Source organism: Solanum tuberosum, unplaced genomic scaffold (genome assembly GCF_000226075.1).
Source record: "Solanum tuberosum cultivar DM 1-3 516 R44 unplaced genomic scaffold, SolTub_3.0 scf00355, whole genome shotgun sequence".
In the NCBI taxonomy this organism is placed as follows: Eukaryota; Viridiplantae; Streptophyta; class Magnoliopsida; order Solanales; family Solanaceae; genus Solanum; species Solanum tuberosum.
In genome coordinates, this window is record NW_006239277.1 from 137,944 (window position 1) to 148,015 (window position 10,072).

At 34.4% G+C, this 10,072-nt stretch overlaps 2 protein-coding genes across 2 annotated transcripts; one reads left to right on the plus strand and one right to left on the minus strand.

The window, feature by feature from the left end:
• The first annotated feature begins 1,020 nt into the window (after positions 1–1,020).
• Positions 1,021–3,995, plus strand: LOC102577759 (uncharacterized). The gene is given in 4 exon segments (NM_001288103.1): positions 1,021–1,043; positions 1,184–1,319; positions 3,399–3,555; positions 3,747–3,995. Coding segments are annotated over 4 exon segments (372 nt in total). The 5' UTR covers positions 1,021–1,039; the 3' UTR covers positions 3,822–3,995.
• Positions 3,996–4,234: 239 nt separating this feature from the next.
• On the minus strand, positions 4,235–10,027 carry LOC102579376 (probable pectate lyase 4). Its single transcript, XM_006361329.2, has 5 exons — positions 9,763–10,027; positions 7,139–7,490; positions 6,851–7,061; positions 6,690–6,758; positions 4,235–4,922 (listed from the first exon to the last, which is right to left on the minus strand). Exons 1-5 carry the CDS (start codon positions 9,887–9,889, stop codon positions 4,671–4,673), a joined length of 1,011 nt encoding a protein of 336 aa, XP_006361391.1. The 5' UTR covers positions 9,890–10,027; the 3' UTR covers positions 4,235–4,670.
• Positions 10,028–10,072: the final 45 nt, after the last annotated feature.

Consider the following 10,072-nt stretch of genomic DNA (forward strand, 5'->3'; position numbering starts at 1 on the left):
ACCTTTCAAAGTCACTTTGTATTTCAAATGAAGAGAGTATTTCTTTTGTATTCACAACTTTATATTCAATCTCACTTTGTATTTATAACTTTGTATTTTCATCTCACTTTTGTATTCATATATTGTTGTATTCAACATATAGTTCATGATCGATTAGTTACATTAACTTAATGGGATACAAATGATTGTATGCATTCAAACAGAAAAAACAGCTACTAAACTAAAAAAGACAATTTCATTCGTTATACATCATAATTTGGATACAAAACATCCGAAAAAAGCTATAAATCCCAATACATACAAAGATTTCACTGATTCAATAAAAAAACACACTCTTGTACTCAACACATATGAATATCTCATCCAAACAAATAAAAAAATTGAAAAAAAATACCTGATTTTTTTCCGATTGTTCATTGGATGCGACAAATTTATAGTCGCCAATTTTGAAAATTTTCGTTTAAAAAATATGCCGTATTCAACTTGAAGAAGTTTTGAAAGTTATCAGATGAATGATTCGGAAGACAAACTAAATTATTTTAATTTTTTTTATGTTCTTAAAAAGAAAGAAAAAAAACGCTCGACATAAAGATAGCTATTTATGCTCTTTTCAAAACGTAACTAATTTGTATTTAAACTCTTTTTTACCTTTTTTGAATTTTTTTTCCCATAATTTTCTCTGTTCTATTATTAATTATTTGTATTCTTTCAAATTAATCAAAATAAAATAAATACATAACTAATCCCTTAACAAACTAAATAATGACATTTTTAATAATAATGAAAACTGTTGCTAAGGAGTCCCACTAAAAGCTAAAATATTGTTGTTTTGAATATTTTCCCTAAAATTTTTCGAATTGGGCCATCACTTAACCATGATGGGCCTCTACTTTTAATATTGTCACAATGAAAGTCCAGCCCAAAGAAAGAATCTCAATCAAAACTACACTATATATATAGCCATGGATCAGCTCAGTGTGCTTGAAAAAACCCTAATCTCCATCGCCGTCTGAGCAGTAACCTCAAAGGAGCAGTAGCCATGGGTGCGTATACTGAAAACTCGTTTTTTCTCTCAGTTTAGATTCATATTCGTCGTATTGAAGTATTTATGAAAGTAATTTTGTGAGTTTTTTCCAATTTGTATTTGTTGTTTGAGATTAATGCTATTGTGGTGGAAATGCAGCGAGAATAAAGGTTCATGAGCTGAGGAACAAGTCGAAGACAGAGCTTTTGGCTCAGTTGAAGGATCTGAAGGCGGAGCTTGCTCTTCTCCGTGTTGCAAAGGTCACCGGTGGTGCTCCTAACAAGCTATCCAAAATGTATGTGATTTTTCCTTCTTTTGTTAATGTTTTATAGTGAACTTTGTCTATTCGGTACTAATTAGTTGTATTTTTTGGTTAGTATGATTTTACTATTGTATTCCCTTTATAAGCTGTTTTGTCTATTGGAAACAACCTTTTTACCTCCTCGAGCTAGTGGTAAGGTCTGCGTTGTGCTATTACACATAGTATGTTGTTGTTGGTCAATATGATTTGGTTTAGGCTATGTATTTGTGGAGTAAGTAGTATTGCTTTAGCATAACGTGTGCAGTTTAACTAACCTTTAAGTTGCTAGAAACAATTTTATATATATTCATTTGTGTTATCACACATATGCTGTTTCACACTTTGCTTTTTCATCATTTTAGTTGGTTTTTAGAAGTTTCTCTAATGTTTTTTTCTACAATTTTCCTTAGTTGAGAATGTTTAAGACTAAACAAAATGTTTCAAAGATCCACCCACTCCATTCCCATCACTGCAGTAGCCATTGTTTTATTGTTTCTTGAATCTTTCTCCAATATATGCTTATATCTTCTAACTCAAAACTGAGGCCATAACAACAAAATAGTGACTGATCTAAAAACTAGGCTGTTGATGGATTTCTTTGAAGGATTTCTTTGTTTATAGAAGCTACATGTACCAAGAGGTGGATTAAGTTTGGTGTCCTTCATCTTGACTGCCATGGCGGCTGTAGCTACATGAAAATAATTGAGAAGTTTACTGGCCGGTTGTTGTAAATCTGTTGACATATCTGCTTACCGAACTTCTTACATTTTATCAGTGAAACGTGCTGAAGGTTTTCTTGTTTCTAATCAGGGTTGCTATTGGTGATTGTCCCTTGACACCCCTAAGAATTCCTTTGTATGGTGGTTTGGGTGTGGGGAGGTGGGGTCGCTAGTAAGATGAAAAATAGGTTAAGAACTGGAAGTGATGACAAGTATCCAGTAGGGCGGAGTTGTGATTGTTTACTATGTCACCATTCCTAAAAGAACCTTGTAGTATGAAGTCTCAAAGATTTGCCCACCCCATTGCCATCCCTGAATAGACCATTGTTGTTGTTGTTGTTCTCAAGTCTTTCTCCAGAATATCTTCTTGTGCTAGTTTCAAACCATAAAAACAAATATTTAATTATCTAATGTTTAATATAAGGTGTAGATGAATTTCTTCGAGGGAATGCTCTCTTTGTTGATAGAAGCTACATGTACCAAGAGGAGGGTTAAGTATGATACCCATCATCTTGACTGCCATGACGGCTGTAGCTATAGGAATACAATTGAGGAGTTTACTGGCCGGTTGTTGTAAATCTGTTGACATATCTGCTTACCGAACTTCTTACATTTTTCAAACCTAAATGAAGGTCATCTTGTTTATAATCAGTCTTGCTATTGGTGATTATCCTTGTTGAAACCTTAAAGTTACTTTGTGTCTGTTGTTCTTTTTGAAGGGGTTGGGGTGTGGGGCTACAAATCATAAGGAGAAGAGTATATAAAGTGAGAATTACGAAAAGATAATGACAAGTACCCATTGTAATAGAATGGTTATTGTTTACTATGTTACATTTCTAAAAGAACCTTTGGATATAACGTTTCAAAGATCTGCCCACCCTGCCGTCTCTGCTGTATCCCTTTTGTGTTTGTCAAGTCTTTCATATCTTCGAATGCTTAATTGAAGCCATAACAACAGATATTAATTGATCTAAATTTTTGACACAAGTTGCTGATGGGTTTCTTTGAGGTTAAAGCTTCTTTGTTTATTGAAGCTACATTGTACCAAGAGAAGGGTTAAGTTCGGTACCCATCATCTTGACTGCCATGGTGGCTGTAGCTATATGAATATAATTGAGAAGTTTACTGGCCGGTTGTTGTAAATCTGTTGACATATCTGCTTACCGAACTTCTTACATTTTGCACTAGTTGAACATTGTCTTGTTTTATAGTCCAACTTGCTATTGATGATTATCTAATGTGAGCAGTACAATAACATTATGACAAGTATTCAATTGAGTAGTTTAGTGATTGTTTACTGTTACCATCTTTATGCATATCCTTTTATTTATGTTACTGGATTTTGTGGATGCAGTAAGGTGGTAAGGTTGTCGATTGCACAAGTTTTGACTGTCATCTCACAGAAGCAAAAGTCAGCTCTTAGGGAAGTTTACAAGAACAAGAAGTACTTGCCTCTTGATCTTCGCCCCAAGAAAACCAGAGCAATTCGTAAACGTTTGACTAAGCACCAGGTATCTTTCATCTATAGCATTCCATTGTTTACTCACTTTAGACTAGCTAGCTTGCATGTTCTCAAATCTACAGTGCATGAGCTGATTATGGGTTCCATTCAGTTTTTCTTACATAATGCATGAAGTTTGTAAAACCGACCTGAAATCTAAGCTAAGAATTTGATGACTTATTTTTTTCTCTATCGCTGCAGTCATCCTTGAAGACAGAGAGAGAGAAGAAGAAGGAGATGTACTTCCCCATTAGGAAATATGCTATCAAAGTGTAGGATAGGATCTACTTTGGCTGAGATTTTTGTTTTTGGATCAAAATTATTTGTTGAACTTATCAGCAATACAAGTTTTGTTTTGCTTTGTTTCGTCTGTGGCATTTGATACATGACCAATGTGTTGGGGGAATATGACTTTATGTTGAATGTCTTATTTGTTGTTAGTGGTTTCAACGCTACCGTGTACCAAATCTCTTCATCTTTATGTTTTAGCGTTTGAATATCATTCAATTTGTCAGTGACGCGTGAAATCAAGTAGTATGTTTTTGATTGTTGCAGCTTCAATCATTGTGATATCTGAACAAAATAGAAATGCTATTTCTACTGGAATTGTTGCTCACCAAATAAAAATTTCAATTCTAAATTTTTTGGTGAAATCCCAACTGTGACGGGATCTTCAAATAAAAATTCAGTCTTGATATCAATAATCTGTATTAATCCATCGTTTAACATTCTTACATAGGATATAAATTTCACATGAAAACATACATTACATTACGTACAGAGAAAGGTTGGATTGAAGACTATTAAATCAAGAAAGATCCTTAGAAAAAATAATACTGCAACTTACTAACTTACTAACTCAATAAATGCCCAAAAGCATTCAATATATCTTCCTTCCTCTATCTACCCAGCCTCTTCTTGATTGGTAGAAGAACCCGGAGGTCGATTCAAGATTTGAACATTGTGGGATTCTATCCAAACGACCAAACCCATTTTGAGTTACTGGGTTCAAGATATATTATTTGTAGTATTTATTTAGTGAACTGTTTAACACATACAAGGTTTGAGCCGAAAGTACTACGTTCAGATAAACCTAACGAACACTAGATCTGTCTCGAGAGGAAACTAGCGTGCGGGTTTCAATTGACGAGCACACTCTTCCTGTGGACGGGGAACAGATTGCCAACCAGTGCAAACGTGGAGAATAGCTTTGAGGGAGTCTGAGGCTGGTTCCAGTGTCCAGACAGGGTAAAATTCACTTGGATGAAAAACACACTCTCCACCAACACCAGTTAACAAACTCCCTTGAGCTCCATTCAGAAACATGTCCCCTTCAGATCTAATTAAACCAGTTCTTGCTTCCTCCTTATCTGCTGCCTAAAATAATCAAAAAAGATGAGAAGGAAACGATACATGAAGACCCTTCGTAATAACGATACAACAACATACCCAGTGTAATCTTGGTGGAGTCCAGGGCAGGCGTTGTGTACGTAGCCTTACCCCTACCAAATGAAAGATAGGGAGGCAAATAAGTTGTTAAGAGAAACAGAATAACAGTAAGAAACAAACATCAATATTTTTATTTTTTTGGACACATTAAAAATCCCAACACTCCATATCAAGCACGTTTAGGAAACATATGTATATTTTTTTTATAACCGTGGTGTCAGGGCCAACTTGCTCCCACCTCCTACCAGCCACTCCACCAAGGCTAGAACATATGGGAAGAAATATATACATGATGTTTCGGGATTATAGCTAGAACCACCCTTCTTTGGATCCACCTCACATTAGTAATCCGATCCATGCTACGTATAAGGTAGTTTTAGACAAGTTTATTTTTGTTAGTACAACTCGTAACAAACTATCTTCCGGGGTTATATGATGATTCTTTCACGACCTGGGGTGTTACTTTACCTAATAAAATATCACCCTTCTCTACCCAGAAGTCAATTAACTCCTCCAAGAACTAGAACTGGAATATTGAGTGTACTTGCCTTACTCGACTTGGACATAAAGATTTCCCAGACGCTAAGTTAAAGTATCGAATCTTGAGCATGCTATAGGCTCTAAGTTCTAACAATAATAGTGTGTAAGTTCCTCAAGTAGTCACAGGCAGATAAACTTACCGAACAACTAGAAAACTATTAGAAAGGAAAATAGTAAGAAAAATCTATTTCCGATGTATCAAATATAAGTGAACCTTGAATCAACTAGTGTTGCAAAATCACTAAGTAGGTGTTTGAACATGCGAGTTCATATCGCGATATGAAATCATGAGATGAAATTGGCATTTGGACATGCGATTTCACGCATTTCATCTCATAATTTCATATCACGAGATGAAATCCCAAATTCTCCAAAAATCATGATTTGGAAATTTCAAATCATGATTAGGGATTTTTTAAATACAAAAATTGATCCACAAGTTTATAGTTTTTAAGAACAACCCCATTTTTATATCTATTAACCATTTAAATCATATGTAAATAAAACTTATAATTCATATTATTATTTTTTTATTTTTTTTTGAGGATCCAATAATTCATATTATTATTTTTTAAACCATTTACATCTCATATAATGATTATTTTCACTAATATAGAATTTATTATTACTTCAAATCAATTTCTACTTTACCATTTATATTCACCAAATTCATTATTTTTTATCAAATTTATTTACCAACCAAATTGACCAGCAAATGGCTCAAAGTAACAATGTTGGTTCGTCTTCTCAATCATATGAACGAGAAATGCAAGTTCAATGTGAGAAGACTATATTAAAGACTAGTACACCACAACTAATATATGTTTAATTTTTTTTTATTGAATTAAAGCTTGATCAATAAATATTATGTTTTTTAAGAATATTTTTGTGATAGTTTATTATTGGATTTTATAAACTTTTGCTTATTTAGTAACATTGTATAAATAATTGAGACAATTTTAATAGTTTTACAACTTATGGGTTTTATGTTTATGAGAAAACATACAACATAAAAAGTCCAAATCGCATGTCCAAACAAAACTTCAACTTCATCTCATGATTTTATATCGCAAGGCCAAACAGGCCCTAAGAAAACCATCTGAAAAAAAAAACAAATATAGTGATGCTGTGCAAATTAAAAAGGCATTGCATTACCTTCTCTGTGTAGTATTCGAAAGCTTTTTTCTTCTGTGTAGCTTCATATATGTTGCATTGAGAATATATCTGGAATAAACAGTAACAAACACAATGTACTTGGTTATAAATTATCAACATGTATGATGCATCAAACTACATCGAGGAAAAAAGAAATTTACCTGTGATTCTACGCTAGCACAAATAGCATATATACCCCAATTTCTAGTGTAATTGTTGTACAGATGAACTTTACCAAATCTAACGCGAGGTTGCCTCTGCCTCGTCCCATCGAAAAAGCAATGGTGGATGGTCACTCTGATACATCTATCACCAACATGAGACGGGTCTGCTCCAATAAGCATTGTCTTATCATGCTGAGCAAAATAACATCTGCATAAATTCATGAGAATCATTAGTCTGCTATAAAAGTACCGATATACAGAATCTGAGAAACAACCATCCAGTACCTAGAAATAGTTATATCTGTGCTTTGTCTGGTAATATCGATTAGCCCATCATCATAATCACGAAGAGAACAGCGGTCTATCCAAATGTGCCTAGAATTTGGTTTTATTTGAATGCCGTCAACATCATGACCTCTGCCACCTTCAAACTCCAAATTGCATACGATTATGTGCTCACAATCCTTCAGTTGTAAGCCTTTGCCAGTGAGTTTTATCCTTTGGCCACGACCATCAATAGTTTTATGGGATGACACACGTAGGTAAGACGTGAGATGAATGGTGCCTGAAACTTCAAAAACAATCCATAGTGGTTCTTTCTTACGGCATCCATCACGGAGTGATCCCGGACCATCATCTACAAAGACGAAAGTGTATGGCATTTAGCAACATGCTGGAAAACTTTCGGAAGCTACATACTACATTAAGATCAGTAACAATTGACATTTTAACTGCAAATTGACATGTCTCAATCCTTTGGATGCCCAAATTAAGTTCTTAACAGCAGGCCATGGTTATGCACAATAAACACCAACGCGTTTAAGTTCTCATTTTTTGTTTCTCTTTATTAAAATTACTAAGGAGGTGTTCGGATTGGCTTTTTTGAAGTGACTTCTAAGTTAAAAGTCATAAGTTGGGAACACCCAACTTTTGACTTTTTTTTGGGTACTTTTTCAGCCTTAAAAAAGTGCTTAAAAGCTCTTTCTCAAAAAATAAGTGCTTAAAAGCACTTTTTGAGTCATCCAAACACTTCCAAAACTAAAAAATAGGTTCAAAAGCCACTAAAAACAAGTCAATCCAAACACCCACTAAGTTCTATGCCCACTAAATTGAAGTCATCTTTTCTTTCTTCGGAGAAACAAGAAGTGAATAGAAAAACAACAGATCAGTAGATAGAATGTAAAATACAATTGCTACTTCTTTGTTAGGCAAAGACATACGGAAATGAACCACCCCTATTGAAACCAAACCGGATACTGCATAAGGCTTTTGGTAATAACTACTTTAGTTCGAGAGGAATGTAGAGGGTAAAATTACCCAGACCAATCTGTTGTCACCATTAACTTTCACCGATGAGGAAGAACTACTTATTATTCACATGACATTTTCTACATTCTAGCCAAGTTATTCTAAAACAAACAACAACAAATCCAGTGTAATTCCATAAGTGGGTCTAGGGAGGGTAGAGTACACGTATACTTTATCCCTACCTTGAAGAGGTACAAAGGTTGTTGTTTCTGATAGACCTCGACTGAACAAATGATGATCGATTTGTGGAATAATAGTTACTATCCAAATTCATGCAGAAAATTATCTGAAGTGAGCGATTTCAATCCAATTTCTTTAACCTTATCTTGAACATTAAATCTTTCGGAGCACATTATAAAATTGTTCAGACAACCCATATAAATAAAAATAGACTTCATTAAATCTAAATACAGAACACCACCATAACTATAACTATAACAATACAAATGAGAAGCAAAGTTATACATATGCTCCTTTTGGTGCTAATCATATCTTCTGATTTTGATAAACTGTTTCAATTTCACGAACATTAAATACCAGAACCCTTGAGGCCGCATCGCCAAAAAAATGTTTCTTCTATATGTATCTATATATACATTGGGAGCCATTTGTCCATAATTTTTTTCTCCTTTTCAGGAAGATACGTTTTATACATTTCACCAATTTTTTGAAAACGTAGTTATGACTAGTTTTTCAAGTGAAATATACTTCCCATTAACAAGATTTCAACTTTTGCTCAACTTAAATGCATGTTCAAATGCATATACACTTTTTCATGTTAACTTTAAATACTAGCAATTTTTTTCCAAAAGTCACAATTTTAGATGAATGTGTGTGCATACTAGGAGAGATATGATTAAGAACGAAGTTACACGGGATAAGGTGGGAATGACCTCCGTGGCTGATAAGATGAGGGAAGCAAAGTTTAGATCGTTCGTACATGTGAAGAGGAGGTAAGATGATGTGCCTATGAGGAGGTGTGAGAGATTAGCTATAGCAGAAGTTACGAAAGGTTAAGTAGGTCAAAGAAGAACGGGATGGGGTGATTAGACAAGATATAACACAATTTCAATTGACTGAGGACACGACCTTAGATAGGAAAGCATAAATGTCAAGTATTACAATAGAAGGTTAGTATATAGTCAAGCTTTCTCATACTTCTAGTAATATGATTTAAGTATCCCGTTGTTTTTATCTCCAATGTGTATTGATATCTGTTGCTACACTTGTTTTGTCCATTAATATTTTGTTGACTCTTTTACTCTCTACTTCCCTACTTTTTTGAGCTGAGCTTCTATCAAAAACAACATGTCTACCCCGCAAAAATACCGTGACATCCTCAACTTAAGATAACAAGTCTCACATCGACAAAGCACGACACGGAAAATATGTTGAATATATAAGTAAGCAAAACTTACACACTAGTGATGCCTTTTAAAACCATGTTTGTCTATGCTAAAACGGACAATATCACTAGCGAACTGAGTCATTACAAATACACTCTACCCTTGTAATAATCCCCAAAACACATTATTATACAATACACATTCAATCAATAAGGAAATGAAACAACGGAAGTAAGAGGAGGAAGAGGAACATACCGGCCAATGATGTGACGGAATAGACCGGACCATTTAGACCGCCGATCGCAAATCTGCCGAACCCTTCGGCTCGACCGGCTAGAGCTTTTAAGCTCGAATCGACATCAGCATATGGCAACGCCGCCATGATCAGCAATTTACTGAGCTCTAGGTTTTTGGTGGATGAACCGGAAAACTTTAGTCGCCGGCCGGTGAACTTGAACCAGAAGAATCAATTCAACTGTATTTATATTGGAGTTTAGTTAAAGCTTCTATATTGGAGATCTTTAAAAAAAAAAAAAAAAAAAAAAAAAAAAAAAAATAGTAAACT

What these genes read in the sequence shown, in the direction of transcription:
- LOC102579376 (XM_006361329.2), bottom strand. Translation starts at nt 9,889, where the DNA reads ATGGCGGCGTTGCCATATGCTGATGTCGATTCGAGCTTAAAAGCTCTA. An exon ending in ACAGATATAACTATTTCTAG is followed by an intron (nt 7,062 to 7,138) that starts GTACTGGATGGT and finishes GAATTTATGCAG; the next exon opens with ATGTTATTTTGCTCAGCATG. An exon ending in TCGAATACTACACAGAGAAG is followed by an intron (nt 4,923 to 6,689) that starts GTAATGCAATGC and finishes TGATTATTTTAG; the next exon opens with GCAGCAGATAAGGAGGAAGC.